The sequence below is a fragment of the Photinus pyralis genome, unplaced genomic scaffold, assembly GCF_008802855.1.
Source record: "Photinus pyralis isolate 1611_PpyrPB1 unplaced genomic scaffold, Ppyr1.3 Ppyr1.4_LG5, whole genome shotgun sequence".
In the NCBI taxonomy this organism is placed as follows: Eukaryota; Metazoa; Arthropoda; class Insecta; order Coleoptera; family Lampyridae; genus Photinus; species Photinus pyralis.
The window spans coordinates 42486642-42509675 of NW_022170596.1; the positions used below are offsets into that span (position 1 = coordinate 42486642).

Sequence of the window (23034 nt, forward strand, 5' to 3'; positions counted from 1 at the left end):
TTTAAATTGCACAGTTTTGTGTGGTAAACATTGTCCTATTCTCAAGCATTTTGCATGAATCTTATCGATATCCAGAATATCGTACTATTATGTGCGAGTGCGATGCATGTAGGTACTAATATCCATCTGTAGTACCCTTTTAATATAATCAATTATCAAAGAAGCGCAATTTTTCTCTCTACTGTCAGCTCTCCAGGCTATAAATCCTTTAGAAAAGTGCACTATTCAAATCGACGGTCTGTTAATTTTTGAAGCAAGACTGTAGTTGGTAGATTGTCTATAATCAAAGTCGCGTACTTTTTTTACTTGTGCCAGCTTTCATAAATATTCATTTTTCTATCGATCTAAGATCTAGCACAAGTCGATTATTCTGTATGGATTTTATAGGCTTTGCTGTATATTTTTTAACAAAATTTAAGGCTCATCAGAAAATTTGCGATGATTACTGAACGGAAAGTACACACATTGATTAATTCAATTTTTCTAGAAACTGGGAAACTGTAGACAGGTTGTGCTTGATCGGTCTAGTTACTGACCTATACTTTTTGATATATATGTAGTCCCCTTTAGATCTTAAAGTTCTTTTCTTTGGGTCTGCTGATGTTATAGTCAACTTTCTTTCCAGTCGTTAAATTGTTAATATGACAACCAGGGCAGTGAGGCAACAAAGTAATTGCCCATTTTCAGAATGGAGATTATCAGTGACGTATGGGAAGTGAAAAAAAAGCATGCGACCGTCACGAGATGTAAAAAGTCAATACTTTTTGACCTTGTAAACCAGCGCCACGTTGATATTAGGCTGTGAAAATAGATTTGGAGTTTTTTGACTTGTTTCGGAGATTGCAATTCATTGGGCTGCTGGCATGCACTCGTCCCCATTTTCCACGATTTCCGTAGGCACGCATCTCTGCGTGACGGCGTGTGAAAGTCACGTTTTGCGCTCGTCTACGTATTTCGTAATACGTTAGATGGCAGCATAAACTAAATTTGGAGGCTACATTTTCTTTAGTTCGCGATTCGATTACTTCATCGAATGACGGCGTACAATTTGACCGTTCTATTGTAACTACATTTTTTCTTATTAATTATTGTATAATTATATTAATTTTAAATAAAACTCCTTGTGTATAATGGCTCTTTTTCGTGTGACAACTAGTCGAATTAATGAAACATCGGTAAGTCTCTCAATTTTCAATTTTTTTTACATTTTGTACACCTTTAATTGTGTGACGAGGGGCAGTAGTTCTTTTGGATACTCCAATTTTTTGAACATGAAAAAGAGCGGGTGCATGTCTACCTATGCGGACCCCAATGCCACAAATTTTAGGTTATGTACAAGTTGGATATTATATCTAAAGGGGGTTGCGTAAGCATCATTCAAATTTTTGATGGGCTTCCAAACGTTACATAATTTACATATGACCTTGTCTTGTAAGGTGTTCTATCTATCATTTACCATTCACATATAAATTGGTTTTTACCCACATTTCTAAACCATCGAGGGTTTCCCTAATAAGGCTTTTTTTGAACTTTTGCATGTGATTTTCCCATAAATTGCGTGAACGTCATGTGAGACTTATCATCAGTCTTCATTATCTAATCCCATCAGATTGTGTGCATAGGAGATATCATTATAGATGAGAGTAGGCTGACGTAAAAGTGGTGTGATGCATCTCGGCTCTTTAGTGAAATACCTAATTAGAGTTATCAACGTTATTTTAGATATAGATGAGTATTCCAAATTTAATGTTCTAATTATCAATACACATTAACTCTATCTACTAGCACTTATCACCCTAAAATCGGTGCTATGGTAACGCGTGACAAGCGTATCTTAACAATACAGTTTATGCCAAGTATAAAAATTATAGGTACCTAATTGGGTTTATAATAGCACTATCAACTTAATGATTAACTGATTCGTCAGCTTACAAAGATTACTTCGTTAGTAATTTTTCTAATAACGAGAATTAACCTGTAAAATATTTGGCGGGAGGTTGCGATGACGGGATTGATGATAAAACTTGCAACAAAGGATTTCCGTCAAAATTTTTAATTTATTGCGATGTGTGGGTGGGAAATAATTTATGGGATTTCTAAAGTAATTCGATGGTGACATATCAATTAGCAACATTGATATTATTATTAAATGCAATGATATTATGTAGGTAAAATCGATTTTCTAGGCAATAAATTGGAGTGCTGTGTCCCTATTATCCGATTCGGATATCGGATTATGACATACCTACATAAATAGTACTAATTAAACTCATAATTGACACCCCCTGATAAATACAAGTCGCAAATACCTATGTAAAAAAGAATGGTTACCAAACAACCATGTGATCAAGTTTTTTGAGGTTTTTTTTTAAATCTAGATCCCACAACCTTGGAGTTAGTTCCAATCGAGATTACAATTAAAAGGAAATCCAATGTATCAGTATAGAGGTAAATATTTGCGCTAATGGAAATTACTTAGACCTAGAGTTTTTCTCAAATTACTTATTCGGATAGTTCAATCATGTAGTAAAGGTCTATAATCAGGGTGAAGTAGCAGGTATGATAGGTATTTTTTTAGGTGGAACCAACAGATTTGATCCAAAATAACTGTAAATAAAATTATTAAGCCACAAACATGTTTTTATTGCTTGGTTTTATGTTTGTGACCGAATGTATCAAGATATGTTTGCTTATTGTTTAATAATAAATATTTTCTTAGTCAAAAGAGTTATAGAAAAATGTTTATTACAATAGTTTCTATATAATGATTGTTGAATACTGCCGTTTTCAAAAAATAAGTATACGGAGTCGGGTAAAAAAGTTATCGGACCTTACCTCATTTTTTTAATTGGATCACGCTGTATATTTTAATTTAAAAAGATAGCATAGGTATTAAATTTTCTTTTTAAAAATATAACATCAGCAAAATTCAAAGAATTCAATATTGATTCAAAAAAATTGAAAAAGATTTTCGAAAAATTAAAAAAATTAACAATCCTTATGAAATTTTTGGGTATTGTTGTGTATTGCCGCCTCGTGTGGCGCAGTTCAGTTAAAGCTGAACTGTGGTGCTAAGAGTCGCTGGTTCGAATCCGGGTTCGGGCATGGATATTTGTAAATGTATAGTGGGTTGGGTTGGTAGAGCAGCCTTGGCTGAAACCCCCCCACTCAAAAATAAAATGATTGTTGAATGTTCTGCCGTTTTCATAAGTATCCGGTTAAAGTTACTGGATTTGTAAATGGAACACCCTGTATATTTTACTCTAATAAGATAGCATATTCTTTTTAATAAATTTTAAAATTAAAAAAAGGTTCAACTAATTCAAAAAAATACACAAAAATTTAAAAAAGAAAAATTTTTTTGTAATAAACATTTTTCTTAAGTGGGCGAATATTTTACCATTTTAAGTTTGACCCAAAACAATTCAAACTCGAACGATTTACTCCACTCGCCTTCGGCTCGTTCCTTAAACTTCGTTCTCGTGATTAGTAGACTACATTCTATGCTGGTTGTACAATATACTATTGCCTACACTGAACAACGCAAAATAACGTTTTTTGACAGATAATCTCCACTTTAATTTTGACGTTTCTGATCTCTGATACATCATGGGGCTGAAAAAATCATGGCTGAATGTATCATTATGTGTTACGACATCAATTAAGACTACAAATATGCTGTTTTTTAAATATTTAAAGTTAATTAGTTACATTTAATAAATTATTATTAGCGCTAAAATTATGTAAAAAATGATTTAAAAAAATAAAGGTAGTGCTCATTGATCATAATAATAGTTGTAATTAAAACGAACTTTTTGTGTCTAAGCTCTAAGGGCAGTGAAACCTTCAATAATTAAGTACGCACTAATTTTTGCGCTCGGTGCCTTCAAGTCACGGGAGATTTTGGTGGGGAGACGATAAAATGAGTCAAAGTCAAAAATGAATCTTTAGAAATGTTTCGCGAGCTAACTGCCTGTGCATTGGCTGTGGTGTCACGTGAATCAATTAAGTGTCGTGTGTACCATCAACCATGTCACTTTTTCAAGTGTAAAAAATTCTAAAATTTTTATTTTTTGCAACGCATTTTCTCATTGTGCATACCTCTCTTTTATTGTTGAATTTATATTGCGTTTTTTTATAGGCGAATCTCATCATTCATTATGTATAACTTATTTTCTGTTCATTAACATTTCATTGTAATTTATTCGGATTATTTAATTGACTTATATTAAGTGTATACAGGGTGTAATAGGTAATAATGCTAAACAAATTTAGGAGATAACCAAAACGAAACACTCTGTACAATCGGAGTCACAAAATTTTGTCTTCTCCCGAAGCTTCTTTGTTAATTTTTTTCCTCAGCAAACAGAACACGGGAGTATACCTAGGGCTTTAATAAAATTCTTCTATTGGGAACTTATCTCTTAAGGGAAATATTTTGAACCCTTAGCTTATTGGCAAAAAAATGTTTTAGTTAGTTATAAGAATGAAAGTGGTGTTAAAATTGTTGAACTTCTACATTATGAGTGGTATTATATGTAGTGTGTTGCACATAAAGCAGGATTCAAACTATTTCGTCGGGAGCCCCAGCGAGAATTGCATTTATGAATTGTTTTCGGTACACCACTGGAAGTTTCCTTGTCATGTCCAAGCAATGAAATGTTGCCGAAATTTTGTTTTTGGGAAAGAATGAAAATGAAAAATGCGTGGAAACGTATGTATTGATCATTTGTTGTTTGGTACACCCGGAAAAGTTTTCTTTCCGTTGGGGGAGGTTACAAGGTAAACTCGGAAATCAGCTTGCTAGCAAATCGCTGTCGTATTTGTATTTCAGTATCACATAATAAACCGGTTATTTATTGCTACTGTATTGCTCCGCCCATTTGGCGATGTTTATTTCTTGAATTTGGGGGTGCTAGTTTAATATTAACTTGGAACCCCTCGGTGGGGTAAAATGTGTTTACGGAGGTCAGAAATGAACGAGGATATAACTTCCATTTTTTGATAGATAAAAATAGCTACAGGGTGAAAATTTTGTCTGGAACACTGAATAGAATACCTATATCTTCAAAACTACAATTTTTGCAACTATGTTTTTTATGATATCCCAGATCATAAAGTTTGCTACCAATCTACGCCCTCTAAATTTGTGGTCAGTGGCGTACCTCTGCATAGTCAAGGGGCATATTTTTAGCTTCCTAGCTTGAGCTAGGTGGCTATTGCGATTGCTGGGAAGCTGTCCTGTGAGGAATTTGGCACCTGGTTTTTAATGGCAACTACTACTTTTGATTACATATTATCGCATCGCATATTATACACTTTTTTGGATATGGGAGCATAAAAAACTTATTATATTGCATAATCAAATTTAAAAGAAAAACTCAAATTAAGGAAAATAATAGTGTTAATTAATTTCATAATTTTACTTGCTTGCCTTGAATAAAAAACGGTAATCTTTTGTTAGATACTTTTGTTAACGCAATTTATTCTATCAAAAATTATTAACAATTGACATCAAATCTATAAACTTAAAAAGTATGAAAAGAGGCGTGTGTCTGTACTTAATTCAGCTATTAAAAAAAAACACGTAAATAAAAAAACAAACTATTTGATATCAATACAAAGAAAAGCTAAATTGAAAGAATTTTGATCAATCAGGTGTTCGAATTCTCTCAATGGTCTTTTGACAATAGCCCGGTTATCAAATAAATTCACTCTGGACCCTTCCAATTACCTCTGGATTCTGTATCTCCCGCCGAATTCGTTGTTTAAAATCTTCCATACGTAAATAATTAAATTTTACGTTTCTATATTGAAAAAAGGTGTGCAGAATATATAATAAAAAATAATTAGTGGCTGCTATTACAAAATATAGATTTATGTCCTTGACTCTGCAGACCTACACCACTGACCACAATTTGGAAGTATGGTAACAAACATATTATAATTTTGGATACCATTAAAAAATGTTGTTTGGAAGATAATATATTCAGTGTTCCATTCCAAATTTTCACCCTGTATTTTATTGCTTTAAACTGACGTTTAAAATTAATAATATGTTAATACAACGGGAATGCTTTGCGGGTGCAACCTTCTCACAGGAGCAAAGCGCCTCAAGTAAGCTTATTACCGTCATGGTTTTAATGCTCAACCACTTTCTATATTAATTGCTTGCTAAATTGCAAGTTTGGAATTAGTTGCCCCCTTGATAATTTTATAATCAAATGGTAAGGACACCACCTACTCTACTAGGAAGCGGTTTAGCACTAAAATCATAGCGGTAATACACTGGTATAAGGCACTCTTTGAAACGTATAACAAATAATATAGAAATTATTACCAATGAAAAAAAAATGTACAATCTTCGTTTAGAATTTATTTTGATCCTAAACACATTTTTCTCCAAATTTAAATGAATAATTCATAATGGGAGGGAAGTTAACGGATATTGTATTTCGAAGATGCTGTCAATCTCGCTGTCAATGTACTTAATGGGCGTCACTATTCCATAATGCCATTTTGACCGACGAGTCACACCACAGAAAAGCGGATGTTCAAAACCTTTATGTATTATATTATACAAAAAAAAAATTAAAGAAGATATCCAAATTTAGAGATTTCTGAGCTCGTTTCTGAGGTCGTAGCACCCAAACGAAGCATTATGAACCCACGTTTATTCGGAGCAAATACTGCAACAGTTTTTATGTTCCAAATGGGACTAATTTCTCGTAAGTTATGGGTCATTTTTGTAGAAATTGGCATGTTCGGGAATACCCGTATTTTCTAAGATTCAGCTTCTGTTTTCAAAACGGTTACATAAGCCTGTAATCACATGTCTATTACTTAGTAGGTATATGTTCGTTAATAATTGACCATTTAAATCACGAATGGTGCCAAACGTGTCTTGTTTTTATGTTTATGGGTCAAATGTCGTTTAATTTTATTACACCAAATAAGTATTGAAGCAATTATAACATTCTCGTTACTTTGTTGCGTAACCGTAAGCATAGGTAATGATTATTCCGAGGATTATTCATTGTGTTACTTTAAACAGTAGGTACCTGATGCATGTGCATTCAACTTAAAATCATATCTGTTCAGTTCTTGGCAGCAATCCAAGATTCTTGTTACTATTTCTGTTATTAGCCTTGGTTTCTATTATAGATCTACCATTTAATTTCGTTTTATTGCATGCAAACTGAGAAAAACAAACATGTTTAGTTAGACACTCGTGTGGGCACCGTCCAAAATGCAAAAATATTCTACTTTGAGTGTTAATAAAGTCTTTTATGATTTGAAATAATTATCAGTACAATTCGACATATTATTTCAGTCTCGTATAGTGTTAATTTCTTCCATTGAAAAGTGCAATGACAATACCTACTATTCTGTCTGATTTTAGCAAAGGTAGAAAATTTACATAAATTGAGGCTTTCCTGAGTACCTAACCTAGGTACGTAAATTTGAAATGTTGACCGAACAAAAAGAACTGACGGTAATTTTATACCTCAAAGTAAATGAACTTTTATGCTTATCTAATGGCCGTTTGCACCGACAAATTTAAGCGGAACGTAGCTTAGGCGCAGGTTAAAATCCATGGTAACGATTATTGAGACAATGGTTGCCATGGATTTTAAGGTACGCTTAAATTTGTCAGTGCAAACGGCCATAGGAGCGCCATCATCTCGTCGTTTTTACACACTTTGCAGGAAAAAAACTCTAATGAAAGGTCTCGTTGAAAGAAATTAATTTCTACCAATCACACTTCTCTTCGACCCTTATCCTGATCGGTTATTACTCAACAGCAGATTGTCGGAGGAGGGTACTCACAAAGGGCGATTGTGGCGTTTAGAAGAAATATATCCATTCGTGATGTCAAAAGTTTAAAGGGCTCGAGAAAGGCGAGCATGTAGGCATCACGATGTGTGATTTAAGTAAAGCATTCGATTGCGTATCGCATAATATATTGATTGATAAACTCGAAAAATACGGAGTCAGAGGTGTGCCCTTAAAATTAATAGAATCTTATCTGAGCGATAGAAAACAATGTGTTAGCATTGGCGGTAGTGCATCAGCTATTGGAACAGTCACTCATGGTGTACCGCAAGGGTCGGTTTTGGGACCACTGCTGTTCGTGATATACATTAACGACCTTCCAAACTTCCTTAAACCAAACAACAGCGTTTTATATGCAGATGATAGCACTTTGGTCTCAAATGCTATTGACGGTACAGTTCTAGATAAAAATATGGCGTCTCTAAGACTCTAAGGGCTGAAAGTTGGTTTATAGCTAATAAGCTAAAACTAAATAGTAGTAAAACAAATGAACTATATTTTTCGTGTCAGAATGCACCTAGCTTAACATCAAGTTTATTAGGAATCACACTTGACAATAATTTAAATTGGAAAGGCCATATTGACCGCTTAGTCGGAAAACTGTCGTCCGTTCTTTTTGTTATTAGACGACTTAGAGTATTAGTAGATAATCTCACGCTAATAATAACTTATAAATCACTGTTCCAATCTCATCTTTTATATGGTGTAAGTTTATGGGGAAATGCAACTACGACAATTAGGATTTTTAGATTGCAGAAGAAAGCAATACGCCTAATGAAATTTGCCAATCCATTCGATCATTGTAAGCCCCTATTTATAGAACTGCAGCTCTTGACATTGCCATCTATGTACATTCTGGAAGTATTAGTTAATATTCATAAAAAATCATGCTTGATGACAACGAATAGTCAATTTCACAATTACAATACCAGATCTAAAAATCAACTCCGTACCACAAGGTTCAGGCTAAACAAATCAATAAAAAACTCTCTTAATGTTAAACTATATAATCCTTTGCCGGACAAAATAAAAAGGTATAGTCTAAAAGAATTTAAAAGCGTACTTAGGAAATATTTCTTAAGTAAAGCATTCTATTCCGTCGAAGAGTACTTGTCAACCATCAGGGCGGACGTGTTCTGGTTTTAGCTTCCGTTTTTTTTTTTTTTTTTTACCTATTTGTTTGTTTTTAAAAATTTGCTTGCTGTTTTTTACATAATTTATTTTTTATGTTTTAGTGTCTGCATTTATTATTATATTATTTATATATATTGTGTATATTTCGACGTGTCGAAACACTCTTGTGAAATCCGACGAATAAATATTATTATTATTAATATCTCGAAAACGGTTTGTCGGAGGAGAGTACTCACAAAGGCAAAATTCTCTTTTTAATAATACAAGGTACCCACATAACACCTCAAGCTGTGACACCCTGTATAACAAAGGTGAAACGAATTTATTTTTTTAATTGATTTATTTCGGTTATTGAGAATAATGACAAAACGCTAGTTAATAAATAACGTTCTTTGTTAGACCCTACCCTGCAAATTTATTTTAGTCGCTTTCGAAACTGAATGTTTCATATTTGTTCATATAATTCAACAAACTTAGATGGCCCCGCAGTGGAACTCCTTGCCATGAAGGCGTCGTTATTGAATTTAAGTAACGAAACGTTAGGTAAAGTTCAGTATTTAAAATTCAAGACATTCCGAAGCTAGTCAACGAACCATTTACATAACTATTGTTAATATAGAATGTCAATAGCATTAATTTGTCTATTACCTTGAACCTTAGGTTAGGTACATTTAATTTTGAATTCATAACTGGGCCATGGCGACATATTCACCCGATCAAGTTCATTGCTACGTTCTAGCGTTCCGATCCATAGAAAGTTCAATTAATTTGCTTTTGCGCTCATTCATAAAAACAACTTATTTCGTAAACAATTTCTGTTAGTCTAATCTCGATGCATTATGAAACGTTGTTTTTTTTGCACACCGCAAGTCTCGACTGTCACATTTTTGCGAGAAATTGTCTACTTTCTCTTTACTCGAGTGTAAATGTAAGGAAAATTCGGTCATATTCCACAAGGTTTTTAAAATTTTCATTTCTGAGTGCATGCTTTCTATTTTCTATAATTACGAAACTATTTTTTTTTTGTTAAAAATCTATCAAAATTGCCGATCTCGTGACTACTGTCACACTCGCACCACCGTCAAGTATCTATTTGTAGGTCAGTTGTCAATAGGGATTATTTATTTATGATTCTTATTATTTTCACGACAAAGAAACACGAACGTGGTTCAATAAAACAAGCTAATCCCATTACTGACGTAGGTAAATAATTGGGGTACTTTTACGTTTATATCGAAATGTGGGGCATTGTTTGAGGAGTGCCTTCCGTATGTGTGGTAGATCGAGTGGTAGATTTATTAGTGGCCGGTAATGCAGTGAACAATTTGAATGATCTGCTAGGATGGCGGTACAGAGGGAGGATAAAGACGAGTCGGTAAAATTAAGTACTTTACTTTATTTACCATTTCTATTTCTACAAATCGCTGTGAACGAAATTATGCCTAAAACTTGAAATAAGTATAAATTGTCCACAACTCTTCTACAGATAAAGCGCGTTTTTAAAAAAACCGAAATAGGTTAGTAAATGGTTGGGTTATTCTCTTGTCACTCCATTCCGCATATATTTGCATTGAAAGCTTTGACATCACCAACAGATATGTCTCTTCCTGACGTTCCACTTGCCTTGTATGAGTACCTTCTTCCGACACCTCGTTGTCAATGTATTTGCTTTGACTTCACAAATAGATATGTGTCGTCTAGTCGATTCATTTTGTCTTTGGGAGTACTTTCCTCTGACAAACCGTGTTCGCTTCGAGATATTCGCTTTTAAAGTTTTGACATTACCAGTGCATATATTTCTTCCAGACGTCCCAATCGCCCTTTGTGAGGAATCTGTTCTGAAGATATAAGGTATATCCGATCACTATAAGGTATCGAAGAAGGTAGAAATTAATTCTTTTCGTTGGAACCTTTCATTAGCGTACCATGAAGAATAAAACCAGTTCCACTACCCCCCCCCTCCCTCTTTGATAAGGGGTCAGAACCAAGGGCGGTAGTTGGTAGAAAACGTTGAGACCTTTAATTAGAATACCATGAAACATATGACGATTCATTAAAATACCATTAAGGGTAGAACATGTTTGCCCCCCCCCCCTGCCATTTTCAAAAGTTTAACTTGGCACCACTAAAAGTATGTGTATGCAAAATTTGTTGTCCTATGTAAAGGTTAGGCACGTTTTACTTTCAAAAACAGCATCTCGGGAAATAATTGCCGGGGACCCCCCCTCCCCCTCTTCCCATTAAGGCAGCGAAATTTGATGGCCGTCTGGCACTTTCAAGGTATAAGCTATTGCAAACAATTACTCTAGGACCATTCCCCCAGAAGTGGGTCCGGACGGACGGGCAGACAAAACGCAAACAATAGCACATTTTTTAATCCTTAAGCCTCGAAGTGTACGATTATAAACATTACAAAGCTCTCTAGCCTTAAAGAAATAAAACATCCAGTGATTCTTTGATGAATTTACAAATGGTTTTTGCAAGGACTTTACTTCACTTCCTTTTTAAATTATCTTGAAGTCATGTAGAAAAGAGCTGGCCATTTAAACGATTCAAGAAACAGAAAAATTTTGCTCGATGTGTTCTCAAATTATCATTTTGAAACACTTTGTATGTACAATTTTGGAATCAAGAGTGCCTTGCATTTGCACCATCTACAAAGTGATCTGTCAGTTTTTAAAGGGGTGTTTGTCATTACCTCTTCTTTTTATTCAAGTTAAATTCCATTGAAAACTGAAAAATGATGAATAATTTTTTTTGCACTTCTTTGCGGCGCTCTTACAGTGGTAGAAGGTTGTTTCACTCTTTCAAGTCAGTATTTTTTTTCAAAAATTGTACAGCAAAATCTAGGGATAAGATGTAGCCTTCATTTACCGAGGCCACCTCCCATTTCAGTGTTTATGTAATCATAATTACAAATCATTTTCTGCTCATTAAATCGCTAAGTTTGCGTGTTCGGTACCAAATTACAAAAAAACTCAATTTGTTTTAGTGATGTTCCTCTTAAATTCGCGGGACACACCATGTCCATTACGCAGCCGGAGGAGGAAGAGAAGGATGTAATTCTCGTGCCTGTGCAATTACCAAATGCTCACACTGGTTTTTTTTTTGCAGAAACTTTTCCCACAACTCACTGCTGTACTGCGACAACTCAGCGATGCCAGCACCGATCTCAAAGCTGTTTTGGCAGCGAAAATACCGAAAGAACAGGAGCGTATTAAATCGTTTCGGAAGTCACACGGCAGTACCAAGGTTGGCGAGGTCACCATCGATATGGTACGTACATTTCAGATTGGATAATTACAAAGTGTGTTATAATCAGTTTTGCAATCAAGCGAAGGAAGATTAAAATATTGACTTTTGCACTTTGTAACTTCTTTTGAATTGTGTCGATCTTGTGATTATCAAGTCAAGCTGAAAAGCAATGCAGGTTTAATTGAGTAATGGAATTAATTGATCCGATTATTCAATTTGTAGCGACATAAATCTACCACCGGCTGTGTCGCCTTTAACAGTACTGGCACTTTGTTTAATTTTACCCTAATTGTTTTCAAATCAAATTTCAATCATTACAAAAAATGATCCTCGTGTGAGATTTCAGCGCATTTTTGTGTGGCAGATCAGTATTCCATTAGCCACCATCAATAAGATCTTGTTGAAGGCTACGACATTCCCTTTGTTGGTACTCGCTTCCGACCTGTCGTACACACGTCACTCGCGTTTGAAGTAAATTACATCAGCGCCTCTAGTGTTAATCTGAATCGCGAATACAACTGAAATAATTTGTTTAATTAATTTTGTTCATAAAATTACATTTTATTTTTAAGAAGGTAGCGGGGTCTAGCCCATGTTCAATAGAGACAAAGGTGTACTGAATGTGGTTGTCAAAAGCAAATCTGCAGAAGTTTGCAGAACAAACAATTGATCTGTCCTCCCACATACAAAAAATCGCTAGAGAACAGATATTTCCTTGCAGAAAACGATGATGGTGAGTAGGAGGTTCTTTTGGAAGAAGTGTTCATATTTTGACGTACTGTAGACATTTAAAAACGCAAAAAAGACCTTTCTAAAGGTCTGTCTTGATTTGGCCTATAATCAGTCAACACTATTTCACTCGCATATCATGCCCAAAAAAGCCTAATCTGCATGAATTAAAAAAGGCAAAAAACCGGCGAAGTGATGTAGTGGTTAAGGCACAATTTTTGTCGGGCAATAGTCATCCCCGTATATCCCTCGTGCACGCCAAATACCAGATCTGAGTATTTCGCTCGTGCACTATTCAGGTATTTGGCGTGCACTTGGGATATAATACTTGATTGTACAGGGTGGTCAAATCAGAATGCGAGGTACTGTATCTGGGAACCTGGCCATCGTAGAGGCTTTCGGTAAAAAAATTTATTACTAAAACGGCCACGAGAAAAACCTGGAAAATATTTTTAAGTTTCTGAAATGGCCGCTAGGGGGCGTAACTGCAATCTGGAATCTAAAAAAAGTGATTTTTCTGTGAATTCCGCTATATTAACCTAAAAAAAATACCCGGTTTTTGAAGACGACGATAATCTGAACCTTTTTTGTTTGACAATTTTTCCTGTATCTCTAAAAATGAAGTGGTTGGAGGTATTCAATGGTTTCCGTAAAGAACACCCTGTATCTTCGAAACGACTGAGCCGATTTTAACAAACTCGGGTTAATTGAAAAGAGTTATTCTTCGGCTACAAATATTATAATATTTGAAGTTTTGTTAGTTTCACATATCGCCGCTTGAGGGCTTTTTTCGACATTCCGACAGAAATGGTTAATTTTCTCAAAAAAATTAAATGCACTGGTTCGATTTTTTTTTTCATGAAAAAGTAGCTAAATGATGCCTAAACAAGCTCGCGAAAACCGCATCTCGATATCTTGTTCCTAACCTAAAATTTAGGCCAAAGAAAATTTTATACCCTCAAAATTTTATTTTTTTAAGATAATTTTACCGGAATTATTTTTATTATATAATAAATTAACCATTTCTGTCGGAATGTCGAAAAAAACCCTCAATCGGCGATATGTGAAACTAACAAAACTGAAGAATAGCTCTTTTGAACTAATCCGAGTTTGTTTAAATCGGCTCAGCCGTTTCGAAGATACAGGGTGTTTTTTACGGAAACCTTTGAATACCCCCCACCACTTCATTTTTAGAGATACATGAAAAATTGTCAAACAAAAATTGTTCAGATTATCGTCGACTTCAAAGACCGGGTATTTTTTTGTTAGGTTAATATAGCGGAATTCACAGAAACATCACTTTTTTAGATTCCAGATTGCAGTTACGCCCCCTAGCGGGCATTTCAGAAACTAAAAAGTATTTTCCAGGTTTTTCTCGTGACCGTTTTAGTAATAAATTTTTTTACCGCAAGCCTCTACGATGGATAGATTCTCAGATACAGTACCTCGCATTCTTAGTTGGCCACCCTGTACACGTGTCCAAGATAAGAAAATCTATCATGGAGATCGCAGGAACCATAGAAGATACGAAGATGGTCAAATTAGGGAAAATTGCGCAATTAAACCTCTATTATCATGTTGTAAAGAAAACTAAAAAATTCCGAAATTTGCCGATTTTGTTTTTATTTTTTTCTGATATTTAAGATACAAAAAAAATAAAAAAAACACTTTCTTTTGAGCTCTACAAGACAGCGATGAGCAATTTTCAATACAACGTTTGGTTTCAATGAAATCATCATCAATTATTTCTTTATATGGCCCGTAAAAAAAGTACATACTGTACTGAATGAGTAGCATTTTTTATTACGAACACAACATATAACATAATATAATATAACATAGCCAGGATAGCACACAAAAAAAACAAAATTTTGAAACTGTTGGTTTCAACAAGATGGTGCACCCGCGCACAACGCCCTAATCGTAATTTGACCATCTTTGTATCTGCTACGGTTTTCGAGATCCCCATGATAGACATCTTTATCTTGGGGATACAGTGTATATGAATATTTAAGAATGATGGTAGTATCCTCTCAATATGTTCCCTGAATACTTCTATCAGAGCAGAAAGTGTAGAGGAAAGGAATTTGTCAAGAGCATTCTTTGGTGAACAGATTGTTACAAACAATGAAACGAAGGTCTTCAACTGCGACAGTCATACCGAACAGAAGTCATTTCCATGACACCTGGTAAGAGGGTATGATTATTAAATTTGAAACTGGAGGCCCAGTTCAGACCCAGAAATCCTTTTTTTTTATCAGGTAAGTATCAGTTTTATGTGGTTGATTTATGGGGGGGACTCTTCGTCTGATCTATACTGGGGGCCCAATACGCCTGGGCCTGCTTGTTAAGAAATCCATTGTAGTCTGTTAAATTGGTCATGATGTCTTAATAGTACTACATGAGGTAATGTATACAGGGTGAGTTTTTTTTCATTTTAAGCATTGGGATCTCGTAAACCATAAGACATACGGATTCGGTTAAATGATGAAAGAGTTGTCGTTTTAAGAGCTTATTTAAGATATTCTTCTGTTTTTTGAAAAAAATCCACAGTACACTAGATATGAGCGAAAAACAGATTTAGTAATTTTTCATCTCGTTTTTCATTTAACTGTTGTAGAATCGTTATTATTAGAAATACAACAAAATGACACGAATAAAAGTTTCAAACATTTTAATGCTTAACATGATGAACTTTCTAATTTATTTTTAGATCTTATAATTTTTGAGTTATACAATAATACAAACTTTAATTTTTTTTAATGGTAGTCATAGTTGGCTTTGATATTTTTAAAAAGGACAAATTTTTCTCTATAACGATATAAGGCTTGCTAAATGGACTTTAATAAATAAACGCCCTGCAGTAATTTTCGTATTATTGAGAGGTAAGTAAACAGAGTTGGCCATGGAAAACAATATCTAGTGAGATAGGTACCTTTCATTTACGACGAAAATTGGACAGGCCAGTGTTATCTTCATTTTCTACCAAATGAATTTCAAGATATGTAGGATGGGTTAGATTTGGAAACACGGCGTAATTTACGCTGGTTTCAACAAAACGGTGCTCCCTCGCACAACTAACTGCAAGTTAAATATTATAATAGACAGTAATTAAGAGAACAAAAATGTTTCACATGGCAAAATCTGTTTTTACTACTCTTAATAATACAAACAGTTCTTTATCATGTTTATTTGTAGAAGTAAGTACAATTATCCTTATATCATGTATTTCTAATACTAACGATTCTACAGCATTTAAAAGAAAAATCACTAAATCTGTTTCTCGCCCACATCTAGTAAACTGTGGATTTTTTTCAAAAAACAAAAGCATATCTTGAATAAGCTCTTAAAACGACAACTCTTTCCTCGTTTAACCGAACTCTATGTCTTACGCTTTTCGAGATCCTAATGCTTAAAATGAAAAAAAAACTCACCCTGTATAATCCAGTCAATGAACGAAATATTTGGGGGTGTAGAGTGCGTGAGCAGGCAACAGCGAAATAATTTTGTAATACAGGAATAAATAGGAGCAGGCGCGTTCAGGAATGTGAACAATGGAAGTAGATATTGCAACATATACCTTAAAAATCGATTTTTGATACGCTATTTCCATGGACACTTCCCACAAAGATCTGGCATTCCCTCTTTCCTCTGTCAGCTCGTTGATCAAAATTTACGATGAAATGATTGCAGTTGACCTAACATTGCTGTTTCAGCGTATGTATATTACACACATCACACATGCTATACATGTACCTCAATTTTCATTTTTTAAATAATTTTTGATACAATAAATTGCTTTCACATTACTAAGAAAAGAATAGCGTTTTTTTCAACGCAAGCTAGTGATATTGTTAAATTAATTAACATAACCGTTTTTCTTACTTTGGGTTTTTCTCTTAAATTTTGATGTTGCTAATCCAAAAAAATTTACTCTAAGAATATGTAATGAAAACTAGTGATTGGCTATTTAAAAAAATAAGCCCCCCTTGGCCGTGCAGAAGTGCGCCACTAACTACAAATTTGAAGTTTGTAGATTGTTAGCAAATTTGATAGCAGAATTTTCACTCTGTCCTGTCTAAGCACACTAAGACGGGTGTACAATATCAGTTTAAACTTCAAATTTCAGAAACATGATTGGTCAACTTTTGAAATATTAGCCAATCAAATCCTTTAACCCACAATTTAACTATAAACTGAAGTTTAAAGTGACATTGTACAACTGGGCCTAATTTGTTACAAAATTGCTTTATAAATAACGGAGATCACTGTTTCGGGACTTTTTATTTACCCTGTATATTGCTATTTAGTCATTGTGTTAGGGTTTGTTCATGACTCATGATTAAATTAACAACATAAAATTTTGTAACTTTTGATTTTAGTAACAAGTAACAATATTAATGGTACGGTTTATGCCTTTATGGGAATATAATTGAAGACTTGTACCAGACGTAAAACGAACAAATTCATGAGCATGACCAACAAGAACTGGACAAAGCAGGCTATGTGCTAGCCATTACTTCACTTGTTTTAAAAAGTCAAAACTTTAACTCAGAGTGCTGAGTTACGCAAAGTCAGTATTATATGACGTTTGAAGAAAAACATTTGAATTCTCATACGAACTAACAAATATAATCTCTCTAATAAAAGTAGTTAGGATAGCTAAAAACTAGCACATTGTACTATGAGGTATGTTTTTATAAAATCATCTTCGTTTAAGTTTTATTGTATACTATAATGGAAGTTTTTGTTGATTTTAAGTTTTGATAACGGCGAGTTTCTTTTATCTACATGCCTAAAAATAAATAACTATGTAAATACGTAGGTATGAACCAACTCATGTTTTACTTTAAAATTTTTACAATTCTAAAATGTTAAACCGTTATTAAAACAAATGGTTCAAACAATTTGTTTAAGCATATTAACCCCGAGATTAACCCTTATTGTAGCCAAACATTTCTCCTAATCTGCTGAGGGAACGGTTGAAAATACAATTATTTCCTAACATGTAGAGAGCTAAAAACTGCAATTCATTAGTATTCATCGGCATTTATTCGCAATGTTTACCAAAAATTAGTATTCATGGTAGTTTAGTGGCGGAAATTACCCTTATCTGTTTTGTTGGGGGCAAAACGCAACGCGAACGATGTTGTACATTTCCTCCCTTGGCAACAGATGTAAAAAACGGTATGTCCAAAGAGGGTACCAACAAAGGAAAAGTCTGAATAAGGTGCAAAATCTATACTTCTGCTCTCTTGGTGATGACTTACTTTGATTATTTGTAGTGCATCTTTCATATTTGAAAAAGAGCTTAAAGGCTATTTTGCAGTTTCTTTCATAGTCGAGTAGAAAAAATGCTTTCGCTTTACAGCTATTTTGTCGTCTCAAATTTATTCTTGATTAAAATTGAATTACTTTGTTACTATAGATATATCACTGGCTAACTTATTGAGTTAAATTATTAATATAATTGTTGATACAGCTTTTACTCTTATCTTATGCAGGTCACTCCTTGATTTAGTTATGTCACTAGTACTATGAAAATGGAGGTCAATGAGACGAACACTTTAACCTTGTGAGAGATTTATCTGAAGGAGGTCACGACACAGAATTATAAAATCTTGGAACTACCTCATAAAATATGTCTTTTTTTTAAATTTTAATCTTCTGCCGTTACCATTTGTAAAGATACGCAAAAGTGACTTATATTGTAAAAAATGTTGACAGATGTACGGCGGTATGCGAGGCATCAAAGGTTTGGTGTGCGAAACGTCAGTATTAGACGCGGATGAAGGTATCCGATTCAGGGGATTTACGATTCCCGAATGTCAGAAGATGCTTCCCAAAGCCCCGGGAGGAGAAGAGCCCCTTCCTGAAGGCCTATTCTGGTTACTGATCACAGGGGACGTTCCAAATAATAATCAGGTACCCTACCAATGGTCGCACTTGTTTGCTTAATTTTCCATTCTAGGTCAAAGCGCTGTCAAAGGAATGGGCCGAACGAGCCGCGCTTCCCGCTCACGTTGTTACCCTCCTGAACAATATGCCCAACACTGTTCATCCGATGTCGCAGTTGTCCGCCGCAGTTACCGTTCTTAATAGTGAAAGTAAATTCGCCAAAGCCTACGCTAGCGGTGTACATAAGTCGAAATATTGGGAATACATTTACGAGGATAGCATGGATTTAATTGCGAAGTTACCCGTGGTTGCCGCCACTATTTATAGAAATACGTTTAAGGACGGTTCCGGAATCGGAGCCATAGATACTTCAAAAGATTGGAGTTATAATTTTACTTCTATGTTGGGTTATGACGATCCTCAATTTATTGAATTGATGCGTTTGTACCTAACAATTCACAGGTTTGTATTACAATTAAAGCACAGTTGCATTTCATTTACAACATGCCGTTAGTCATCTAGTACAGTTTGGGTATATCATTTACATTTCTTCGATTCAGTTGGTAAAACTGCCATTATGAATGAGTTTAACTTTCAAAAAAGCTATACCAAAACACCCGTTTAAAGGGTCATGTGTCAGCACCGATTGCGTGCATGTTTTGTGTCTATCTGTTAGTTGGCTCCCCACTATCATCGACGCAAGTTATTTATTGTTCCCAATTGTGCCTGAAGTGTGCTTTGAAAAACTATATTATGTCTTTTGTTTCAAAGACCAAAAGAACTCTCAAACCTTGCAAAATAAAAAAAAAATTAAGAACCGCATTGGATGGTACTCTTTACAAAAAATGTTGACTTATATGCTTATTGCTAAAACATGTGGAGGGGAGGTTTTTTCAAAGAATGAACAACATAGTTAACTATGCTTTATAATACCGGTCGTCAACCTTTCAAACTTTACTAATCTCTACCTTCAATACCTATAAAGTTACCCATGCAATCCAACTGCATCTGGAACACCCTGTATGTTTAATAGGATGGTATGCAGTGCTATTTATTAATAAGCAGACATAGTGTTTCGCTAGGGTTGTAAATCCTAACGAACACCCAAGCAAACTTATGCGAACGTAAAATTTAGTCTGGGAGTATCTCGTAACACAACTGGGTATGATACCGACAGTTCGAAATGCTAACGGATAATATTTAGTGTAAGAACTATATGCTATTTACATCATAGACTTACTTCCTTAATAACATACCTTAACTATAAAGTATGCAGTAAATGCCTAGTATGACAACCTTGTCAACAAATTGCTTAATTACAATCGTTTGCAGTTTTGTTTCCTGATCTACGCATTTTCCTTGTTGTTCAGCATTTCCTTGTTACTATTAAATGTTATACCTAGCATTATACTTCCTTATTGTTGCTTCTAAATAAAATTAGCCTTAACTTAATTTTTTTCCTGGTTGCTTTACGGTTCCTAAATTTTTGGCGGACCTGGGAATCTGTTCTAAATGGGTAATGGTATAGTGCCGGTAATAAGAAGTGTAAGGGATTTATTTTCTGTTAGGTCAAGGCAACAATATTCAAACTAATTAATATGACAGCCAGATGTTTATTTGTTTTAAAAAGTTATTTTGGATGGCTAAAATTAGGCGCCCTTCAGAAGAGATTTTGTCTTTTGAAAGTATAGACACAGGGAAAAACAATATACATAAATCCCTATGTCTACTTCTTAATAAATAGCACTGTATAAAGTTTTTACTAACTATTTATGCATCATCTGCATTACTTACAATTATATTTTGAGTATTCAACATCCACAAGTGCTTTGAAACAAGTAAGCTCATTTTGTCGCAAACATTTATTAACATAATGTCACATTTGCAAACGTGCGATTTTACAGTGACCACGAAGGAGGCAACGTTTCTGCTCACACAGTTCATCTGGTCGGTTCCGCTTTAAGCGATCCGTACATTTCGTTTGCGGCCGGCCTAAACGGATTGGCGGGCCCTCTCCACGGATTGGCGAATCAAGAAGTACTTATTTGGCTCGAAAAACTTAGAACGCAATTAGGTGACAAGGCGACAGAATCGCAATTAAAAGATTTCATATGGAAAACATTGAAGTCCGGTCAAGTTGTACCCGGTTATGGACACGCAGTACTTAGAAAAACAGATCCACGTTACACATGCCAAAGAGAGTTCGCTATGAAACACTTACCAAATGATCCACTCTTCCAGGTAAACATTCTCCAACAGAATGTGTGATTATAAGTTCGATTGACCTTCCTGAATGCGATATCAATTTAATAACACCAAATCTACAATGGTTTTCTTTTCAGCTGGTTTCCAGCATTTACAAAGTAGTGCCCCCAATTCTTTTGGAGACTGGAAAAGTAAAGAATCCATGGCCGAATGTTGATGCTCATTCTGGCGTTCTTTTACAGGTATGCTATAAGGGACCGACAATAAATTATTTTCACTGACCTTTTGCTTTATTTAGTATTATGGACTTAAGGAGATGAATTATTACACCGTCTTGTTTGGTGTATCTCGAGCGCTTGGAGTTTTAGCATCGTTAGTGTGGGATCGTGCTTTAGGTTTACCAATCGAGAGACCGAAGTCGATGTCTACCGATGGTCTCATGAAGGCTCTTAAAGCTTAGAGTTGCTTCAAAGTGCAATTTCAAACTCGCTGTTTAGAATTTATTTAATCATTGACAATAAAGCATCACTTCTGTTATTTAATGGACACATTCGATTCGTAGCAGTGTAGTAGAAGTTCACTAGACATAGTGTAAATCGATTCAAGACAAATTATTGAATAAGTTCTTTACAGTTAATAATAGTACAATATTCAATCTAACTAGTAGACATGAGAATTGTCCTGATCAATGGATCTAGTCGAACTGGAAAACTTAGTTTTCTCACTTTCGTTGTATATTTCTTTTCAACATTGAAATTTGTAATAGCAATCTTGACAGATCTTAGATTTATTTATCATTCAGAAAGTGTTCATCGCATATTCACACTTGTAATATATTTTTTAATGTATTTATTTTGGTTGTTATTTAGTACTAGAACGTAAATAAAGTGTGCTGTTAATAATTGTATTTGATAGAACGACGATGAATCCCATTGAACATTGTTAAAAGTTCGTTGTCGTAGCAAAAGGATTACAATAAAGTATGTAAGAAAGTGATCTCAATTTCATTCAAGTAGGTAATGTGCAGGGTTGTCTAAATTGGACACTTTCTTATGTAAACCCCCTTTATTTAATATGATAGAAAAAAATTAACCAAGGCTCAATTTTAATGAGAACATTACTGGCAAAAACAGAATTCAACTATCTCTGATCGTTTGGTCGCTAGGGGGCGTGTCTCGAATTTAGTCGATTTTTTAATGCCCCATAACTTTGATATTAAAGACAACTGATTTTGGCAAATTCTTTTTATGTAGAATCCATGGCGGTACACATTTTATACAGAGTGTTTGGTTTTTTATATGACACCAAATTACATTTATTGACAACCCTATATATTTTGGAGTTTTTGAAAAGGGCGTAGTTTTCTAAATATACATTATATGACATTTGTTGTATTCACATGAATGTTCACGTTCGTTGTGTTTTGTGTGTTATTTAAAGTAAAAATAATTCTAGATAACTAAGAAATTGTCGTCTTAAACAATACTGCCATCTTTTGTTCGCCATGGAAAACTAGTGGTCTGCAATAAAAATACTTTAATGTATAAAATGCAATATTGTAGCAAAGTTATTTATCTTTCGCCTTGAAGCTACCAGCGTCGAGGAACACCCAGTCGACTCGACGTGGAAGCGCTTTTGTTACGAAGACGATAGCTCTGAACATGTTTAATTTTGTTTTAGGAATTGGAATTAACAGGGAAAAGAACGGGTTTTTTTCGTAGCCGCCGATAATGCTGTATTTAATTAATCCGTTTTCAAATAATTCCCGTAGGGATAAGTAAATTAGTTTTGTAGCATCCTACAGCACTTGGCATGGGGAAAATGACGCCAATTTAAAATCTTAAGATTTACATTTTATTAGGCAATTAACAATATCATTTTAGATTCCATATGTTGGATTAACGAATATTGGAGCTGAGATACGCTCAATTAAGTGAGCTGGACCTTGTCTCAAAAGAAGCGCTCTTAATTACCTTG

At 34.5% G+C, this 23034-nt stretch overlaps 1 protein-coding gene across 3 annotated transcripts; it reads left to right on the forward strand.

Annotated features, from left to right (window-relative positions):
- Positions 1-999: 999 nt before the first annotated feature.
- On the forward strand, positions 1000-21959 carry LOC116170300 (probable citrate synthase 2, mitochondrial). Of its 3 annotated transcripts, none has more exons than XM_031486581.1 (8): positions 4016-4047; positions 11963-12029; positions 12085-12246; positions 18682-18879; positions 18926-19314; positions 20757-21093; positions 21195-21299; positions 21356-21959. In XM_031486581.1, the coding sequence occupies exons 1-8, from the start codon at positions 4031-4033 to the stop codon at positions 21515-21517; spliced, it is 1437 nt and encodes a 478-aa protein (XP_031342441.1). In that variant the 5' UTR covers positions 4016-4030; the 3' UTR covers positions 21518-21959. The 3 variants fall into 3 exon arrangements, with proteins under 3 accessions (XP_031342442.1, XP_031342441.1, XP_031342440.1); XM_031486580.1 differs by lacking the exon at positions 4016-4047 and adding an exon at positions 11696-11781; XM_031486582.1 differs by lacking the exons at positions 4016-4047; positions 11963-12029 and adding an exon at positions 1000-1175.
- The last annotated feature ends 1075 nt before the right edge of the window (positions 21960-23034 follow it).

Bases quoted from the DNA above. Each gene is read 5' to 3' on its own strand.
- LOC116170300 (XM_031486580.1), top strand. From the start codon at position 11,711: ATGATGAATAATTTTTTTTGCACTTCTTTGCGGCGCTCTTACAGTGGT. The intron at 12,030-12,084 runs GTAATTCTCGTG...TTTTTTTTGCAG, and splicing joins CGGAGGAGGAAGAGAAGGAT to AAACTTTTCCCACAACTCAC. The intron at 19,315-20,756 runs GTTTGTATTACA...GCGATTTTACAG, and splicing joins TTGTACCTAACAATTCACAG to TGACCACGAAGGAGGCAACG.